Source organism: Tachyglossus aculeatus, chromosome 17, assembly GCF_015852505.1.
Source record: "Tachyglossus aculeatus isolate mTacAcu1 chromosome 17, mTacAcu1.pri, whole genome shotgun sequence".
NCBI classification, from domain to species: domain Eukaryota; kingdom Metazoa; phylum Chordata; class Mammalia; order Monotremata; family Tachyglossidae; genus Tachyglossus; species Tachyglossus aculeatus.
Genome location: NC_052082.1, coordinates 45,528,493 through 45,549,228, shown reverse-complemented (window position 1 = coordinate 45,549,228; position 20,736 = coordinate 45,528,493). Strand labels below are relative to the sequence as shown.

General features: G+C 41.2%; 1 protein-coding gene across 2 annotated transcripts in view; it reads left to right on the top strand.

Moving 5' to 3' along the window:
* The window catches only part of CLTC (clathrin heavy chain), a 71,000-nt gene extending 50,485 nt beyond the window's left edge, over positions 1-20,515 (top strand). Inside the window, exons 15-33 of one of the 2 annotated variants that reach the window (XM_038759435.1) lie at positions 2,651-2,776; positions 3,350-3,492; positions 4,675-4,909; positions 5,294-5,416; positions 5,526-5,671; positions 6,277-6,460; positions 7,055-7,247; positions 8,154-8,311; positions 8,504-8,668; positions 8,811-8,918; positions 9,003-9,170; positions 9,281-9,430; positions 9,536-9,667; positions 9,779-9,889; positions 11,136-11,306; positions 11,899-12,120; positions 14,292-14,312; positions 17,642-17,717; positions 19,036-20,515. In XM_038759435.1, coding sequence (XP_038615363.1) covers positions 2,651-2,776; positions 3,350-3,492; positions 4,675-4,909; positions 5,294-5,416; positions 5,526-5,671; positions 6,277-6,460; positions 7,055-7,247; positions 8,154-8,311; positions 8,504-8,668; positions 8,811-8,918; positions 9,003-9,170; positions 9,281-9,430; positions 9,536-9,667; positions 9,779-9,889; positions 11,136-11,306; positions 11,899-12,120; positions 14,292-14,312; positions 17,642-17,717; positions 19,036-19,160 — 2,757 coding nt within the window. In that variant the 3' untranslated portion in view covers positions 19,161-20,515. The remainder of the gene's footprint in view (positions 1-2,650; positions 2,777-3,349; positions 3,493-4,674; positions 4,910-5,293; positions 5,417-5,525; positions 5,672-6,276; positions 6,461-7,054; positions 7,248-8,153; positions 8,312-8,503; positions 8,669-8,810; positions 8,919-9,002; positions 9,171-9,280; positions 9,431-9,535; positions 9,668-9,778; positions 9,890-11,135; positions 11,307-11,898; positions 12,121-14,291; positions 14,313-17,641; positions 17,718-19,035) is intronic. The other variant, XM_038759436.1, reaches the window with a different exon arrangement.
* The last annotated feature ends 221 nt before the right edge of the window (positions 20,516-20,736 follow it).

The window sequence follows — 20,736 nt, the reverse complement described above, 5'->3', positions numbered from 1 at the left end:
ATGATTGGTTCAGTATGCCCGCTTTGAGGTGTTAATGAATGTTCAGATCATTGGTCTCCAAATACAGTCAAAGATAGTTAAGCTGGTAAACGTTAACCTTAGTGAAATTTGGATGATTTCTGGAGTTTAACAGTTGTGTTCTGGAGAAGACCAGTCTCCCCATCAGAACTGTTACTGGACCGAAAGGGTTCCCAGGCAAGTGCATGAATCAGCACACCTGATGACCATTTCCTCCCCAACAAAGAGTTTTGAGATTTGAAGAGTTGAAATTCCACTTTGCTAGCTATGCTATCCTCCTTTCTCTGCTCTTTCCTGAAGTAACTCTTGTTAGTATTCAAGCACCTGCAGTACTCATAAAAAGAGTACACTAAAAGAGTACACAAGAGTGCACTAAAGAGAGCACTGTAAAAGTAAAGCATGGTCTCTGCTCTCAAGTTTCTAATCTAATGGGGGAGTTGGGCGGACTAAACTCCCCACATCTTGGAATTAGGTATTGACCTTTTCTAGGTTTCATGTAGCAGCTGAGTGATCTGGCATTCATTCATTCAGTCATATTTATTGAGTGCCTACTGTGTGCAGAGCACTGTACTAAGCATTTGGGAAGTGCAAGTTGGCATAAAGTTCCTACACATTACCTTGAAGCGTGATTTGTACTCTTAATAAAAATGGCATTTAAGTTTTGTAGAATCAGACCAGATACTGTCTTAATCCTACACAGGGATCACAGTTTGGAGGAGAGAAGATATCTTAACCTCTCTGTGCCTCAGCTTCTGCCTCTGTAAAATGGGGATAAATGACTTGCCCAGGATCTTAGCAGGCCCGTCAGAGCAGGGACTAGAATCTTGATCTTTTGACTGCCAGATTATTAAATTAGAAAATACAAGGAACTGTAGTTTCCCATAATTGAAACAAGCTATTTTAGGAATACTTTGCCTTGTATTTCCCCCTTTTTAGGTAGAAGGTAACTTGATAGTCCTGTCGTTTGAAGGACTTTCCTTAATACAGATGAAACTGTAAACCTGCATATCTGATCTTCCATCATAAATTAAGCATTTGCTTAGCTATTAAAAGCATATTGACTTCCCTTGAAAATTAGTCTCTTGGTTATGCAGTTTTTATCCTAGGGTTTGAGTTGGTAATCAGCTGCAACAGGCCTACTGAATAAGTCGCCAGAGCTGCACATAACTCAGCGCTTAGAACGGTGCTTTGCACATAGTAAGTGCTTAACAAATACCAACATTATTATTATTATTATAACTCAACTTGCACAAACTCTATTTTTTTATTGATTGTCACTTGAGAAAAGACCTATTTTTCATTCAGTTGTATTTCTACGCTTACTGTGTGCAGACCACTGTACTAAGTGCTTGGGAAAGTACAATAAACAGTGACATTTCCTGCCCACAACTCTGGCCTATGTCCTCAGGATACTTTACATTGAAGAATGTTAGACTGTATGTAAATAAATTTCTGATGGAAACTGTTGTTTCTTGTGCTGTTCCTTGTGTCTGTGGAATGTCAAGGACATGTACCAAGCAGCGTGGCTCAGTGGAAAGAGCATGGGCTTTGGAGTCAGAGGTCATGGGTTCGAATCCTGGCTCCGCCACATGTCTGCTGTGTGACCTTGGGCAAGTCACTTAACTTCTCTAAGCCTCAGTTACCTCATCTGTAAAATGGGGATTAAGACTGTGAGCCCCGCGTGGGACAACCTGATCAACTTGTATCCCCCCCAGTGCTTAGAACAGTGCTTTGCACACAGTAAGCACTTAACAAATGCTATTATTATTATTATAATTATTATTATTATTATTATTACCAGGTAAATCTCCCAGTACAGGCCTCTTCCATGCCTGTCCTTAGCTTCCTTTGTGTCAATTTGTGTGTAGGATTTATGTCCTGGGATGTGCAACCTTTGATCATACCACAGCTTGATTACATAAGCAGACCCAATTGTCTAATGCTTACTCTGATCCTGTAGCAAAAATATTTTTCTCCATTTTTGCTACAGTGCATGGACTTCCTGAAAAATACTGTTGTGAAATATGCATAGCAAATAGTTATCAAGTGATAACCCCACAGCTGTAAAGGAGAGAGGGGAGGGAGGAGGGGATTGAGTTCCTTTTTGACAATGATGTGATCGATCAAGGAGGCTAAAAAGGTTTTTTTTTCTTTTTTCTTTTTTAAATTTGTGTTGCATTTTTTGGTAGTCCCAGGGTGTTCTGCACATGGAATACCAGTGCAGTTGCCAAATTCTAAAGCCTAGTTCGAAGTTTTTAAATTGTTGTCATGTGGCTGTAAACTTGTCTTGTAGCTGTCGGTGGGAAGGGCCCATGATTGAACTTGCAGGTGGGTTTTTGAGAATAGGGATTGTCCTAGTGAGTGATAAATCCACAGATCACTTGACTAGGCTTGTTTCCAGGGACTGGGGCTCTTCTCTTTCCCTTCACCCTCTCCATTCCCTTCCCGAAGACAAGCACCAAATTAAGAGAGAACCTTCATGCTGCTCCAAGGCAGTTTGACTTCAAGAATATGTATTTTCTCATGACAGAATGTGCTCACCTGAAACGTTATCCAATTGATTTTTCACTTAATTGACTTCAGTAGGTATAAAACTTAAGCGATCCGTTTTCCCATATATGTTCTCTTTCAGGAAGCAAAACTGACTGACCAGTTGCCGCTTATTATTGTCTGTGATCGATTTGACTTTGTCCATGATTTGGTTCTCTACTTGTACAGAAATAATCTTCAGAAATATATTGAGATCTATGTACAGAAGGTAAGTACCATACTTCTCTAGATCACCCCAAGGTAAACTCCACTCCCATTTGAAGAGTGCTTAAACCAACACACTGAAACCATAATTCTATAAATTAAGGTAGTTAGGCTCTTTATTAAAAATGATGATCTTGAAGAGCTGAGAATTGAACACACAGCCGATGACTCCAACTGAAGCCATGAGCGTATTTTCCCCATACTCCAAGTTACCTTTTAACTTCAATATGGTGCTACTTGGTGTGTATGGTTTTTTTTTTTTTTTGCTTTTGCTTTGTTTTTCCCTTATTAGCAGAACTATCCAAGCAGGAAGAATCAGTTAGGATGGGAGGTAAACCCCAACAATGTATTCCAAGTCCTAGTCAGCTATGACATGTTCCTCAACAGAACGTGTCTTGCAGTGCCATTTGTCTGTAGCCCTGACTTTCTTAAATTAACCTTAAAAAATCTACCTAAGTCTTCTACCTCATTTAAGTTTATAAAGCATCCTTTTTGCTTTGCTTTATGACTGATTTTTAAGGTGATGACTCCTTGGTGTAGACTTGGATTCTAGAGAAAATGACCCATTCTTTTATAGGTGAATCCAAGCCGGCTTCCTGTTGTTATCGGCGGGTTGCTCGACGTGGATTGTTCAGAAGATGTCATAAAGAACTTGATCCTAGTTGTGAGAGGTCAATTCTCTACTGATGAACTCGTTGCTGAAGTTGAGAAGAGAAACAGGTAAAAAGCCCTACTAGGTTCACAAATTGCCAACTCTTTGACCTAAAGTATTTTAGCTCAGACTTGAGTTCTAGGAAGAACCCCCTTTATGATATTTGAATAGTCATTAGGGTTTATTAAACATTTACTATGCGCTAAGCCGTGGGGTAGATTGAAGGTCGACAGATCCCCTATGGAGCACACAGTCTGATGAGGGAGAACAGGTATTGAATATTCATTTTTGTAGATGGGGTAACCGAGGCACAGAGAAGTGAAGTGACTTACCCAAATTCACACAGCAGGCAAGTGTCAGAGCTGGGAGTAGAACCTAGGTTCTTTGGCTCCCATGCCCATGCTATTTCTACTAAGCCACACTGCTACTAAGTAGCCTGTTTATTTTAACCTGTGACTTAAACATTTATTCTTCTATATATTCTTTTTTTCCTCTTTCTACCTAAATTTCATCTCCTGCTAGAATGTCAGGTCCTTGAGAGCAGGAATTGTCTTCCAAAAGATGTATTTTTTCCAGGTGCTTATTACAGCTTTGTACACACAAAGGTTCACTAAATACAATTGACTGATCAGGTTTCACAAAGTGAATTTATATCAATGCTCTCCTTATGTAGGTATTTCTAAAAAAATGAAATGAATGTTTTTCCCTAAAACCATTACTTTCCCTTTGAAAACCCATTTTGGACTCTAAATCCAGAATTTAGCCATATCTTAGTGACTTTCTTGGTTTACCCAACTTTTTTTCTTTTAATAGTAATCTACATGGGACTAAATCTGACACAATCCATTTTAACCAAAAGTGTTCCTTTAAGTCATTTACAGAGATTGAGTGGTGGCTAAAGGAAACATTCATATGCCTTGGAGGGTCAGAAAGCTTATTGAAATATTAATTCAGTGCTGCAGCCTTCAGAAATGCCCTAGAATGTTAAGTTGCATTGTTGAAACGCAAAAAACTAAACTGTGAAATCCAAGAACCACTTAATCCTTGCTCTGTACTGTCCTGACAGCCTTCCTGTGTGTAGCTGTTACACCGGGCATCAGTCAGGATTGTCTCTAGACCAACCCAAGTTGTCCTTCTATCCTCAGGGAAGGCAATTCCACAACATCCCTTTAGTGAAATCTCACCTTCCAAATGGATAACATCACAGATAGCGGCCTATGCTTCCATCTTTGTCTTTCCTCCTCTCCTAGGTTAAAATTGCTTCTGCCTTGGCTAGAAGCCAGAATTCACGAAGGTTGTGAGGAGCCTGCTACTCACAACGCCCTAGCCAAGATCTACATCGACAGCAACAACAACCCAGAAAGATTTCTGCGAGAAAATCCGTACTACGACAGTAGAGTTGTTGGGAAATATTGTGAGAAGAGGGACCCTCACTTGGCGTGTGTGGCTTATGAGCGTGGCCAGTGTGATATAGAACTTATAAATGTATGTATCCTTATCTTTTTTATTTTTTTGCTTGCATAATATAAAAGCGCTTCAACTTAAAGCAGACCCATTTGGACCCTCCCACTTACAAACCAAAGATTAGCTTTAGGTAGTGGGAGGTTTTAGGGTGATGGGCTTGGGAAGGACTAAAATTTGTGTGTGTGTGTGGTGTTTAGAGCCATTTTTTAAACCCCGTCCAATTGACTGAACCACTTTGCATTAGTTTAAGCTTTGTTAAACCCGTCTGTATATTTTAGAGATAGTAGAACTTTGTAAGTCAGACCCAAAAAAGTCGGTAGAAACTGTTTCCCAAGCTTTTATCTTCATTTTAGAGATTACATTGAAGACACACTAACCGATCTGCTTATAACCTCCCCAATGCAGGTGTGCAACGAGAACTCGCTTTTCAAGAGTCTGTCCCGTTACTTAGTTCGCCGCAAAGATCCAGAACTGTGGGGCAGTGTACTTCTGGAGAGCAATCCTTATCGGAGGCCTCTTATCGACCAGGTCATATGGTTTAGTCTGTCTCATTCTTGGTATTTTTTTTTTTCTTTTTGTGACAACAAAATAACCTTTAGCCTGATAATCTTGTCCCTTATCGCCTTACCTTACATAGGTTGTACAGACAGCCCTGTCTGAGACTCAGGATCCCGAAGAGGTATCTGTAACCGTCAAAGCTTTCATGACTGCAGACCTTCCCAATGAACTTATTGAACTGCTGGAGAAAATTGTGCTGGACAACTCTGTGTTCAGTGAACACAGGTATGCTTTTCTCCCCCCACCCCCAACTCCACTCCCATGAATGTATTCCGTTTGCAACGTCACTGCAGTGAACTAAAATAATCATACCTAAGTTATTTAATCCTTTCATATCATGTCAGCCACAAGATAACCCCCATCTTACCTCCTTCCCTTCCCCACAGCACCTGTATATATGTATATATGTTTGTACATATTTATTACTCTATTTATTTATTTTATTTGTACATATCTATTCTATTTATTTTATTTTGTTAGTATGTTTGGTTTTGTTCTCTGTCTCCCCCTTTTAGACTGTGAGCCCACTGTTGGGTAGGGACTGTCTCTATATGTTGCCAATTTGTACTTCCCAAGTGCTTAGTACAGTGCTCTGCACATAGTAAGCACTCAATAAATACGATTGATGGTAGTCAGGGTTTTTTTTTTTTTGAAGTTCTTCATCAGTCTGTTTAGAGGTTTTGATACGTCAGTATCAAATCAGTATCAAATCAGTATCAAATCAGATTTGCCTCAGTAGGCAAATCTTGCATTGTTGTTCTGCCTCTTTCCGTTTCTTACTAGCTTCTGGAAAATGACATTTAGTCTCTCAAATCATTCTCTTCTATTAGAAATCTGCAAAACCTCCTAATCCTCACAGCAATTAAAGCTGACCGAACCCGTGTCATGGAATACATCAACCGTCTGGATAACTATGATGCTCCAGATATTGCCAACATTGCCATCAGCAATGAGTTGTTTGAGGAGGCATTTGCCATTTTCAGGAAATTTGATGTGAACACCTCTGCTGTACAGGTAAATCTTCAAGTGGCTTTGAATTTTTGAGGCCAAACTGTAGACTAATGCATTATTTCCAACTTGCACTTCCCAAGCGCTTAGTACAGTGCTCTGCACACAGTAAGTGCTTAATAAATACGATTGAATGAATGAATATTGCCAGGCAGTGGTCATCTTACCAGTTAATGACTCTTCAGTGTACCCTAGGGATACTGTGCTAGGGCAAAAACCTTGGACCAGTGAGATTCAAAGCAGGATGGATTTATTCATAGATTACAGAAGTGGTTGACTGAGCCTGTTTGGGGTACACATTTTCCAAAGAAAGGGAGCTCTCCTGTTTCTGGATCAACTGGAGATACCTTCCAAGTGGTTACAAGTAATGCAGCTTTTTGCAGCCTTGTCGAGTCTGGACATAGGCAGATGACCTCACCAAGAGGAGAGAATGGGCTTATTGGTTAGCCTCTTTGCTCTGCCAAAATAGCCTGTTGCCATATCCCAGCCTCTGCAAGGAAAGCCCCAAACTTAGCCTGTCAACTGGTACCTGGAAGGCACTTGAACTGGTTTAAGGGCGGTGACCTCAGTCTAACAGTTGTCATTAACCCGGTTTCCTAGGTCTTGATTGAGCATATCGGGAATCTGGACCGCGCGTATGAGTTCGCCGAGCGCTGTAATGAACCCGCAGTCTGGAGTCAACTGGCAAAGGCCCAGTTACAGAAAGGGATGGTGAAAGAAGCCATCGACTCTTATATCAAAGCAGATGACCCCTCATCCTACATGGAGGTTGTTCAAGCTGCCAATACTAGTGGTATGACACCTTACTCTTGACGACGTTATAGCTTCAACTTAAAATGAAGGTTTCTAGGCTTAGACCCTTGTAGAACGATTGGGATGTGCCCTGTGTTCTGGTGTGTATGAAGAAGGCTTAGCTGAGGAGGTTGATAATTCTTGGAACCTTCAGATTGTCCCTATCCTTTGCTTCTCAGTCAACACTACCTGGCCATCTTCTGGACTGGAGAGCAGGCCGTTCAGACTGAGTAACTTTGTTACTTTTTGTAAGACGTGCCTGTGAAGCAGGGACACAGACTTGAAAGTGAATGAATAAATGATTGGCATTTTAGGAATGTGGGAAACTGCTCATCTTCTCCTACCTGAGAGGCGGAAAGTCAAACTGTGTAACCTAAACGGGAAATATCTACATTTGCCGTAAGGTTGCTAAACATGATCATCCTGTTCTGTCAAGCCTTCAGTATTTGTAAAGAAAATGCATCTGACTGATTTGAAGGCAGTCATGTAGTGAGGTTGTCTACGTGAGGACCCCTGAGTCACTTAGTCTTTGGAGAGGAAATGGAGAACCCTGTCTTCAAGGAGCAAGTAGCCTTATAGGGGCATGTGACAGAGAAGTGACTGTAAATTATAGCAATACGTATACAGAAATGTTAAATACAGGCTGGACCTGTAAATATGACCTAAGTCACAGGGTTGGAAGCAAGGAGAACTGGGTTCTAATCCCAGCTCTGCCACTTGCCTGCCAAGACCTTGGGTAAGTCATGTAACTTCTTTAGGCTTTAGTTTCCACATCTTTAAAATGGGGATTTAAATACCGGTTCTCCCTCCCCTTTAGATTGTGGGAAAGAGACTGTATCTGGTCCGATTCTATTGTAACTACTCTGGCACTTGGCAAATATAACTACCGTTCTTGTTTCGCCTGCAGGAAACTGGGAAGAACTAGTGAAGTACCTGCAGATGGCTCGTAAGAAGGCTCGCGAATCTTACGTGGAGACAGAACTGATCTTTGCTCTTGCTAAAACAAACCGTCTTGCTGAACTGGAAGAATTCATCAATGGGCCCAACAATGCTCACATCCAGCAAGTGGGTTTATTCTTTTAGCTTATCGAAATTGATTTTAATAAGCTTCTAATTTGAATGTTTGGCCCGAAAGCTCGCTGAGCCCTGAGAAAATTGTTGATGAGGCATAAGCATTCATCTGTTTCACCTCCCAGATTATCGAACACATTTTTCAAAGATTGGGTATGAATAGTAATTTCAGATGCTTTCCCTTAGGTTGGTGACCGCTGCTATGATGAGAAGATGTATGATGCTGCTAAATTGTTGTACAACAATGTTTCAAACTTCGGTCGTCTGGCCTCCACTCTGGTTCATCTGGGTGAATACCAGGCAGCCGTTGATGGGGCCCGGAAAGCTAATAGCACTCGAACGTGGAAGGAGGTATTTCCCCAACTTTATTATAATTAGGCATACAGTCAATTCTAGATTTCCTTGAAAATATTTTTTGCTTTTGTTTTATTAATAAAGTCAGGAGCCACATGCGAACTTGAATACGAATAACTAAGGAATCTTTGCCTCGTAGGTCTGCTTTGCTTGTGTGGATGGCAAAGAATTTCGTCTAGCTCAAATGTGTGGGCTTCACATCGTGGTTCACGCAGATGAATTGGAAGAACTCATCAACTACTATCAGGTAACGAGCAGGGATACCTAATCCACGCTGCGCATCTTGACATTCTGAGCCCACCATTGCTTAAACTTGACCTTCTGTCTTTAGGACCGTGGCTACTTTGAAGAGCTGATTACCATGCTGGAAGCGGCCCTGGGACTTGAACGAGCTCACATGGGAATGTTCACTGAATTAGCCATCCTCTACTCTAAATTCAAACCTCAGAAGATGAGGGAGCACTTGGAGCTGTTCTGGTCCAGAGTGAATATCCCCAAGGTAATTAGTCCAAAATTAATTGGAAAGAATTAATTACAACACAGCACCCTTGGTCGGAACTAACCGATAGTTAAACATTTTCTCCTCGGTTCTCTTTCTCCCTTACGCAGGTGCTTAGGGCTGCAGAACAAGCTCACCTTTGGGCAGAGCTGGTGTTTCTGTATGACAAGTACGAAGAATATGATAATGCTATAATCACTATGATGAACCATCCAACAGATGCATGGAAGGAAGGTCAATTTAAAGATATTATCACCAAGGTAATGGAGTATTAAGAATTTGAAATGAATTTTACATCTTGAAAACTTGAGGCCCCCACATCTTGCTTGTATTAATCACACTTTTCTTACTACTTTCTCAACCAGGTGGCCAATGTGGAACTCTACTATAGAGCAATACAGTTCTATCTAGAATTCAAACCTCTGTTACTAAATGATCTGCTGATGGTACTTTCTCCACGGTTGGATCATACTCGTGCTGTCAACTATTTCAGTAAGGTAACCAGCTTTTTATTGGCTTTTGGGAAAGGCGCCTCGGCTCTTAAAGCTTCCTTGATTGTACTTAAAGCTAAAGGTATGCTATTACTAACCTCATATTTTTGTTTAAAGGTTAAACAGTTGCCACTGGTCAAACCATACTTGCGCTCAGTGCAGAACCACAACAACAAATCTGTGAATGAGTCTCTGAATAACCTATTCATTACAGAAGAAGATTACCAGGTAAAAACCATTTGTTTGTGTTCCTCTTTGGGGGAAAAAAAAAATAATGTGGACTTAGTACTGTGAGTTAAGCACTCAAAGCCAAGATATTCTGGTCGAACAACATCTTTGTCCAACAAGGCTGTCTTAGATGTTCCTGAAAAGAAAAAAAATGGCATTTAGATTCATCTGGGAAGCCCGTAGCTTTATTACTTTGACGTTTCAGAGGATAAAGTGTAAAATGTGACACAGCCTGTTCCAACTTGAGAATTTGATTCTGGTGCCAGTTGTCTTAAGTGCATACCCAAGCCGCTCGTCTAAAGTTCACAAAACTTTTAATTTTTGAATGTCAAAGCTGCCCCAAAGGATGCCCTAGTCACCCAGAGAACTCCTTCCTACCTTCACCTAATCATCCTTACAGGCTGGCTCAGTCTTCCCCAGCTACCTTTCTATAAACCCAAATTCCCAGGAAAACAGGAAATGGAGGCAAACACTTCAAGTGTTTATGGTGTTGAGTACCTCTAGACTGGCTGCTGCTTGTGGACGGGGAATGTCTACCATTCTGCCATATTATACTCTCCCAAGCGCTTAGCACAGTGCTCTGCACACAAATGCTGTTGAGTACTCTGTGCACAGTAAGTGGTCAAACACTATTAGGTTCGTTCCTTATTCCCTACTAAATCCTTATAATCCTAGTCTAATTCCCTTCCATCTATTTTTGGGGTCTGCTTTTATTGTATTCTCCCAAATGTGTAATACAGTGCTCTGCACATTGGCACCCAATAAAAACGGTTGCCTGTTCAAAGGTAACTTTGTAGATTGTGCCTCTAACAATGGGATAACTATTAGTTTCATTTTAGCATTTCACGAGCCTCACTAAAAAGCCAAGTTTGAATTATACTTCAGTGGTGGAAGAAATGGAACTAAAAAGGAATTGACTTGTCAATTTGGGGTGGCTCTGCTTAAAATTTCAATTGTCACGAAACTTTTGCCTGTTCAAAGGTAACTTTGTAGATCGTGCCTCTAACAATGGGATAACCATTAGTTTCATTTTAGCATTTCACCAGCCTCTCTAAAAAGCCAAGTTTGAATTATACTTCAGTGGTGGAAGAAGTGGAACTAAAAAGGAATTGACTTCTCAATTTGGGGTGGCTCTGGTTAAAATTTCAACTGTCACGATTAAGTAGCGTTATTTGACCAGTTCCCCAATAGGAGGTTAACTGCAGGCTGATACTTTCTAGGCTTTAATTTTTGGCTCTTCCTTAAGGCGCTGCGGACATCAATAGATGCTTATGACAACTTTGACAATATTTCCCTTGCTCAACGCCTGGAAAAACACGAGTTGATAGAGTTCAGAAGAATTGCCGCATATCTCTTCAAAGGCAACAATCGCTGGAAACAGAGTGTAGAACTGTGCAAAAAGGATAGGCTTTACAAGGTAAGCGTGTGCGGAGGAGGTGGTTTAAAAAAAAAAACCCAAAAAACAACAACCCCTTGCAGGTCTGTAAGGTGTACCATCCCCCAAAAAGCTTCAAGTGGTGTCACCCAATATGTGGCCAGCAGTCTGACACCCAAAGTGTGCCCTACTGAAACACATGCCTCCGAGGAAATGATTTTAGAAACCTCCACTTGGCAGAGATGAAAGCACACTATATATGAGCTACTGTGCGCTGGAGCAGTTCTCTCCACAAAGCATCAGAAAGAGGGTGGAATAAATGCTTTACTTGGAAAGTCCCCCCTTCCAAGGTAATACCCAAACGTAAAATTCTGAAGGCAAAGAATCCCTTTCCATTCAAGTGGGAGAGGAGGTCGAATCATGGTCTCACTGGAACATTGAGTTGGATAATCTAATAGGAAACGGGATTTAGCTAATTTCAGGTTAAAGCCGAAGAATTCCATCTCGGGGCATAGCGAACACTGTTTCCATCCCAATGTAAGCCTTGGATTGCCTTTCTGGGCCACCGTGGCACTTGTTTTGAGGACTCCAGCAAGAATGGATTAACCCCAGGCTCTCTTCATCCCCTCGATAGGACGCGATGCAGTATGCCTCCGAATCAAAAGATACAGAGTTGGCAGAAGAGCTCCTGCAGTGGTTTTTACAGGAAGAAAAGAGAGAATGCTTCGGGGCATGTCTCTTCACCTGTTACGATCTTTTAAGGCCAGACGTTGTCTTGGAAACTGCCTGGAGGCATAATATCATGGACTTTGCCATGCCCTACTTCATTCAGGTCATGAAGGAATATTTGTCCAAGGTAATGATTGTCTATTTCTAGCAGTAACTAATGGACTTTCTGGCAAATGTGTGACCTCCTTATGTACAGCTCAATCGCAGGTGAGCGCACCCTCTACAAGATTTCATTTGTCAAAACACAATCACACAGTAGCTGACTCCTATCACAGAGCAAGTCGTTTCCAGGATGTGCCTTATTTATGCTCAAGGGCAAGAAAGGAAGCTTCCAACTTCTCTTTGGTTTCCCTCAAGTTTAAATGTCTTCAGACTCAAACACTAAGGAAACTGCTCAGGCTTCCAGTAGGATTGAGTTGTAAAAACCCACCGTATTGCATGCACTGGCATTCCTGACCAAAACACAGTGTTTCAGTGCAATTTGGTTAGAATGTAATGGAGGAATAAGGGGGAAAATACTTCTAATGGGGCCATAAACTGACTGAAGTGTGATGCAGCTCCCTTCTGGAATGCTTTTAAAAGTTTGCTTCAACTAGCTCAGGGGATCCTCTTAGCAGAGCTAGGTCAGTAGTTCCTTTTGTATTCCACCAGGAATCAATATTTAGCATTTACTCCAATGTTTACCACAAACAATGCACAGTAAACAGTTGTGCACTGTTTAGTTACCTGTGTAGTACTAATGAACTACCTGAGGCATGGGAGACAGTGCAAAGTGCTTGAAACAAGCCCTTTTTTTGTCTCCATAATGCTTTAGATTTTTCACCTGGGGTGCCTGGTGCCCTAGTATTGGAAAGGAACAGTATATTTTCAGTTATTTTCCAACCATTCTTTCCTTAATGGCTGACTATATATATAATATATATATTATATATATAATATGTATATTTTATTTTTTCAAATTGCAGAGTTACAGAAATGTAACCTACCCCAGTTGGAGTAGAGCTTGTCCTGTAATTCAGGTTTTAGTATTAAAGACAGACTTTGGGGAATTGCAGAGTCATCCTAATCTGCTGTTAACCTTCAGTGTCTTTTTTTTTTTTAAGGTAATTTTTAAATAGCAGTTCACAACCCATAATAGTATGTGCTATTCATACTATCAATTAGTTAATGTTGCAGTAATAGTGATGATAATAATAGTGTTGGTTTTGGGTAAGCACTGCACTAAACACTGGGGTAGATAATCAGGTCCCACCTGGGGCTCACAGGAGGGCGAACAGGTGTTGACTCACCATTGTGCAGATGAGGGAACCGAGGCACGGAAGCGAAGTGGCTTGCCCAAGGTCACACAGCAGACAGAAGGCAGAGCCAGAATTAGAACCCAGAGCTCCTGACCCTGAGCCGTGCTGCCTCTCTATTGTACCATTGAAGTTAGCCTGGGTTGAAACATTTCACAAGTGTTTGTTTCAGAAAACTTAGGGTACGTGCCCATGTCACTCAGAGACCTTTCATTCTCTGGCTGGCTATACTAAAACCAGAGGAATCTCTCCTCCACCACCCCCCCTTTATTTTTTCTGCTGTTCCTACCTTCCTCTTCCTCTTTCTCCTCCCCGTCCCCAGCTTCCCACAGAATTTCTCAGGCAGGAAAACACCTAGAATTTTCTGTGTTAAGAACGTTCTCCTCCTCTTTGACCCCTTCCCTCTCACTGCACAGGATTTTTTTTCCCCCCCAACCACCTGTTGCCTGACTCACGTGAGACCCACCTGAACCCATGTCCCCAGAGTAACACAGATGCTCCACATTTGCAGTTTAGTCCCTAAAAGAATTTCCTAGGGCTCTGTACCTTATCTCTTCTTGGTCAGACCACTGTTAGACATAGCAGTTTGTAATTTAACCTGTAAGATTAACCCTTGCTAAATCCATTCTGCTATGAAAGTGAGAAATATGTTCAGCTGGAAAATATTTGTGTTTTTTATCGCACAAACTCGTCCATCCTACAATGCTTTATGGTTCTATTTGTGATGTGTGACTCTAAATGCTGTTTAAGTACCTGAAGTTGACTATGGACTGCCGCCTTGCAGACTTAATTTCGTCTGAAGACTTTGGCAATAAATGTTTGTAAAATTATAGAGATTGACCTAACTCCAATTTGCTTCAAGTATGCCCTTTGTTTTCCCTTCTCGTACCTTTTTAAGTCGTGAATTATTTCTTCCCTAAACCTTTGTTGCTGATTCTACCTTTTTAATGCTAAGTATGGAATTTGATTTTTTCTAAGCTGCACCTTCTGAATTCCTTTGCAGGTTGATGCAATAAAGGAAAAGGTGAAAGTTGATTCTTTTCCATCTTTAAGTCCGGAGGACTAAGTCTAAGAAATCTGCATGATTTTTTTTTTCCCCTTCCTACCTCTTCTACACTGCTGCTGCTGCTTTCTCCCCCCTTCCCTCCAACAAAATTTCACTAAAGCCTCTGCAAGTCCTTTAAAACATAACTACAATAGAGCTGTAGGACATTAGTAGATGTTTGCTACTAATCAGCTAATAGACTTTTAGGAAGGGCAGGAGGCTAATCAGTAGTTGGTTCACAGTCTCTAAAAACTGACGATGTGAGTTGCTTCCATGAACACTCCAAAGTCTTGGGAGAATCCTATCAGGACGCTGGGAGCGTCGCAGGATTTTCTTTGCGAAATGTGTAAGGTCAAATTCAACAGCTCATGGCGTAGTGTTCTGAGGTGGAAGCCAACATAACGAACAAGTATTCACGTGCCTTTTTTTTTTTTCTTCTTCTTCTTTACACTTAACGACTGTGATCCAGTTCCTGATCTCTTGATTCTTACTAATTTTTTTTGCTGAAAGTAAACAGAAGAGATACTAGCTGCTTCCGAAGAGACTTTCCTCATGTTTCTCCAGGTATCCAGTTCTCATGGTGCTGGTCTAGTCTTAAGAAGCTGAAAATCCCATCTATTTTACCAAGTGGGGAGTGTCTATCTTGTTGTAACTGGTCGTTCAGCCAATGTGAACTACCTTAATGACGTACCAAAGCAACGTTAACTGCTACCTTCTATAATAAGGCACACCTCCTCTCAGCTTGGCCGATTCGTTAGCAGTCATCTTGTCCGCAGGAAGGTCAAATCGAGCCTGTCGTTTCTGGCTCTCGATTCCTTCACTGCACGGGACTAGGATACTCTCCGTTAACTCCAAAATCGGGGTTCAGAGGGCTGGAGGGAGTGAGACATCAAATTCGGAAAGAATTAGGGGAACCGTGCCTCAGGCTCGTTTAACCGAAATGGAGTCACCACTGGAACGTAGCGATAACCTGAGTAAAATGCATTGTGTGTGAGGCCCTTCAGCAGCTAGTAAGCAAGGCAGTAAGAAAGCGTGTGTGTGAAAAACAGGTAATCGAACTGCAGTGTATGCATTGTTTAGACGGAGCATGTACAACAGTCATTGCAATTACATCACACTACTTAAACTCTCAAGCATTGCTGTGGGCTGTGTGTGTTTTTTGGGGAGCCTGTTTGGCAGTAGTCATCTTCAGACCTCACTCTCGCTTCAGTACTTTTGCCTCTTTTTCATGCACACATACACCAAAATAACTGACTGCATGGTAACTTTGCCTCTGCAGCTTTTTGCAGTCTTTGTGGAAAAGCCTTTTAAACTTTTTTTTTCAAATAGCAAGGTTGGAACTGAACCCAGTGACAAGTTGACTTGTGGATTTTTATTCAGGGATCAGAAACTTTTGTTACAGCTCTTTAACAAAAGCTCGTGTTGAAACACTAAACTAAACGTGCTCTGCTTTTTCCTTTTGTTGCTGTTGGAGCAATTGAAACTGGGTCAGTGTAAAGAAATTGGTTATTTTAAAACACATTCTGTACCAGAGACTGGCCCAATGTATGGAAAACCTAAACTTTTTGTGGCTTAGCTGATGATGCTACCCTATCAATATTCCTCTTTCCCTTGCCTAGCTTGCCTATATCTATGCTTAGGTATTTTTGACATCCCCCACTCTCTTAAACTTCCATTATCCCTTTAGTAGGAATTATTTGCTGGATATTTCACGTGAATATTAATTTAGGGGTCTGACCTGGAATCTAAATCTTTGGTGATATGACTGACCACTAATGGATAAGTTGCTATGTAAAATAGTCCATGTGACTGGATTGAATAAAAATGGGCAGGTGGGGATAGAATTGTCATATTGCTGTACTTCTGCTTTGGCTCACTTCCCAGTGTTGGTGGTGGAAAATGGAAAACTTTTTGGCTATCTTTTAGCAACCCTTAAATACACTAATTGCCTCGGTTTTTAGGGTAATTGGGACCCGAACGTGCTACTTAACGAACGGGTCCCCTGCTTCCTGAGTACATTCTCCTTTCTCGGTGAAACACCTTCAGATGGGCATAAGAACCTTCTGACCAAGCTTAAGATTCTTTGGGTTAGCTAATCCTTCAGTTAAGCTGATAAAATGGTGTGTAGTTTAACTTAATGCGAGATTATTGGTTATGAATTTTAGAAAATCAAGCATTGTGGAGTCAGACGCTGGGACTGTAGCCACGGGCTGAGTTTTGTTTGCTTTAAAGGATGAAAGGGCTTCCATCATGAAATCTGAGGCTAGCTTAGGGACTGCCCCCTTTTTCAGCAACTTATCAAGTCTTGGCAGTATTTTAACTAGTTTTTGGGGTAGTTTTTTTTTTTGTTGTTGCCTGTTACCCCTTCCTTCCCCCTCTTTTCCTTCCTCCCCCCCAACACCACCCCTGCCAAGATACGACATTAACCTTAGGGTTTTTTTCTATAACACCAGGATTGAAAGACTGGTCTAAGTACCTAAGATGAGAAGAAATAAATTCATACCGTGGACAAGGTTTAGCAGGCGCACTGCTAGGTGTTAAAAGAAAAGTTGTTTGAGATCAACCCTAACATAGAAAAATCCTCAAAACTGAGTAGTCTCTTATTCCCCACACTTACCGCTTCCATATAGAGTAGCTAGTGTTCGTTCCTGTACCTTCCTATCTTTCATAAAGCACATTTGGCATACCTGATAGCTTTGGGCAGAATCTGTTCATCGTAACCATGCTGAATAAGAACTTCATTGCGTTATCAAGCACAGCCAGGTGTTTAAAACAGAACTTAAAACATGCTTCTTTGGTCTTAAAAACACACATAAGGACTCTGATCTGTCAGCTGAGCTGCACACTGGTGGAAAACTCATATCTGTCCAGTGACTATTGAATTTGCCAAATTAGCAAACTTAATTCTGAGGGTGCAACACCCAAAGATCTGATTTATCAGCATCCTTGTTCATCCCCATCCCCTCTCCTCCCACCAGCTAAATGAATTATCAGTTGATTAGTGACTCCCTCTCCTTTTTCTCCTTCCCTCCAGCCCTAGCATGCCCAGTTTTAGCCTGGCGTGAGCTTCTGTGGCAGTTATAAACCTCTCCTCAGAGGGTTTATAACCACGCTGAGAACAACCCTGACTGAAGTATATGACCATCACCAATTGACTTTGCAGAGGTCTGAGAATGTGTTCTTACTAGTCCGTTTTTGTTTGACAGTATTTAACAAACTAAGGCTTTTCCACTTTCTGCCAGAAAAATAGGTGTACGGTGTTTTGGACGTTTTAAAACTGCAGTATTTTTTTTTTTTTCCCCTGCCAGGTGGATAAACTGGATGCCTCTGAATCTCTGAGAAAAGAGGAGGAGCAAGCTACTGAGACCCAACCTATTGTATATGGTAATATTTCTTGTTAATCGCAAAGTGTGGGGGCCTAATCACATTACAGCCATCAGCCCATCGACCATCGAATTCAGCTTTGAATAATAGTAGCCGTAGTGTGCAAAACACTGTACTAACTGCTGGGAGAGAATATGCAGGCGAGGTTACTAACAGAGCCCAAGTGCACCGAACGAAAGATTAAGCAGTGTTACCTCCTTGACTTTTTCTAGAGTCTTTAGGTGACTAGACGAGTCTGGCTAGGGAAGTTTATAGGCTTACCTTCTAAATCCTAACTGCTAATAAGAAACTGAAATTTGAGTTGATTTGATAGTAGTTAGGAGCAAACCTTTTTATGAGCTGCTTTTTATACTTTGCACCAAACATTTGGGGGATGAACATCCCAATACTAGTACTTGGGTAAACAAAAACCGGTATCATTGTGAGCAGTTAAACTGTTGTGCCTTTCAGCTGCTAGGTTTCTTTATTGGTTTAGGTTATTCCCCTGGTAAAATCTCTCTACAATGATATAATTTAAATTTAAGCACTGACAGTAGTATATTGTAAGCTCCTTGTGGGCACGGAACGGGCCTAGCGGTTTTGTTACATTGCACTCTCCCAAGTGCTTAATAAATATGATTGATATTGGGGGCATCTTTAGCAATATTCTATTGGCGGTCACTTTTACAAGTCATTCCTCCAGACTTTAGGTCCCTGGTATGTAATGCCATAGGAAATACTTTGTGTTCAGGGGCAGATTTTTTTTTATGTGTGTGTTTGGTTTGTTAGGGGGGTGGTAGGGGAGGGTTTTTTATTGTTTTTTGGAGGGTTTTTTGTTTAATGTGTGGGCAGTGGTATCTGTGGACACCAGGTACTTAACATCATCTTCCCAAAGTAATTAGCTTGTATTATTGAGTGCCTCCTATCTCATGTTTCAAAACCTCACTTTTGAGAAGTCTGGCACTTCCACCACTAACACCTTGCCACGTTCTTTATAGAGTGATCCAAACTCTTTTCCTTGGCTAGAAACAGTTCGAAGGATTCCCAACCTGATTTTTGTGTCTGCGGTCTAGAGCGGGCAGGGACCGTGTCTACCACACTGCCTGTTGTACTCTCCCAAGCGCTTAGTCCAGTGGTCTGCGCACAGTCAGCGCTCATGAAATACGGTCGGCTGGTGAAGTTCTGGCTTGAATTGGGAAGCTTCCAAACGCCTTACTTTGAAAGAATACCCCCAAATGCTGAGGATTTTCAAATTTCACATCCGTTTTCTGAAAGCAGACATCTTGTTTGTGCCTAATCTTGTCTTCCCCTTCTGTCCCCCCTTCCCGGCTTACTGTAGGCCAGCCGCAGTTGATGTTGACAGCGGGCCCAAGTGTTGCCGTTCCTCCACAAGCACCTTTTGGCTATGGGTACACCGCCCCTCCCTACGGACAGCCGCAGCCGGGTTTTGGATACAGCATGTAATATGGAAAGCTGACGGCAAGCTGGCTATTTTATTATGGAAACTCCACCGTCCCTACCTGCTTCTCAGTTCATTACAGGGGGAAAAAAAAAAAAAAAGCAACAGAGTTTTGCTTCATGTTCTTGTAACCTTTGTTTCATGAAGGACTATTTTGTTTTTTTCTAGCACAAACTTGGATCACCTTCGTCTAAACTTCTAGTTCACATTCCATGTCATCCTAGGAATTTTCAAAAGGGGAATAGTCTAAATGTTCGTGTGGGCGCTCTTCCTCTGTCCTTCCCTCCTCTGCAGAACTGCTTCTTAACATTCAGACAGTCTGTCGTGAAGACCCTGATTTGCACTCTGTAGTGTTTAAAAACTCTAATATCGAATCTCTTAAATTCAGTGTATGTGAGCAGCTTACAGTACGTACCGTCTAAATGCATTTAAGTCTCATCGTATATTCGAAGAAAAGCTAAGCAAAAATATTGGTATATGACCATGCAAGACTGCCAATGCCAACAGACAACACTAATAGGCTTATTTTACACTGGTTGGATTGCATAGCTCTTCAGGTGATTAATTCAAAATGCATACAGACAACCTTGCCTGATTTTCCTTTTTTTAAAAAAAAAATGAGCAAAAGTCCCCCTAACCTATGCAGGTTTTCCAGTTATGCATATAGAAAATGCTAGTGTGTTTTGCTCACTCCATATGTAACAGATGCCCTTTTGTTGTGCTGTATTCTGTGCTTTTTTTTTTTGGTTTTCTTTTTTTTTTTGGTTTTTGTTGTGGGACCATTCCATTCAGGAACAAAGTGCACCATGATTCCAATCTGTGTGTATTTACTAACCCTTCCCTAAGGTTTGTGTATGTTGGATATTGTGGTGTTTTAGATCACTGAGTGTACAGAAGAGAGAATTCAAACAAAATACGGCTGTTCAGTTTTGTGCAATTTGAAATTACTCAAATTTAAAATAAATTACTGGACTGTGGACATCCTGTATAGTGGTATAGTTTTATGTATCTTCCAAACTTAACACAAGCCAGACCAAAAAAAAAAAAAAAAAAGGAGTTGTTTGGTTAGGAATTGAGGCAGTGATGAAGATTAAGATTTGCTTTAGGGTTGGGGACTGGGAGATGGAATACAGGATTCAGCATTGCGACGTGTGTTTTTCCTGTAACTCAAGGTACTGTACAACTAAAGAACAAAGCACTGCAGCAGTTGACTATTTCAGTCATCTACCGAATCTTCACTGAGTGATTCTTTAGGTTTGTATCCAAGTGTTTCAGTTAATTTGATAAATCATGTGTAGGTATGTTAAGTTGCCTTAATATATTAGCTTCAAATAAAAATGACTTAAATGTTTGACTCGAATAGCGTTATCCATTTGAACCTTTTTAAAATGCATTGCACCACTCATTCCTAGCTTGAAGGCCACCTCAAGCACAGAAACTCTGTAGCTTTCTGATTTTTTTTTTAACCCTAGACTGCGTCCTTTAAAAGCAGAACTTTCGGTGGATTGAAAAGAGGCTTGCTCAGGGGAGGCAGGTACAAGTTCGGAATCAGTCAATGGTATTTACTGAGCACTGTCCTAA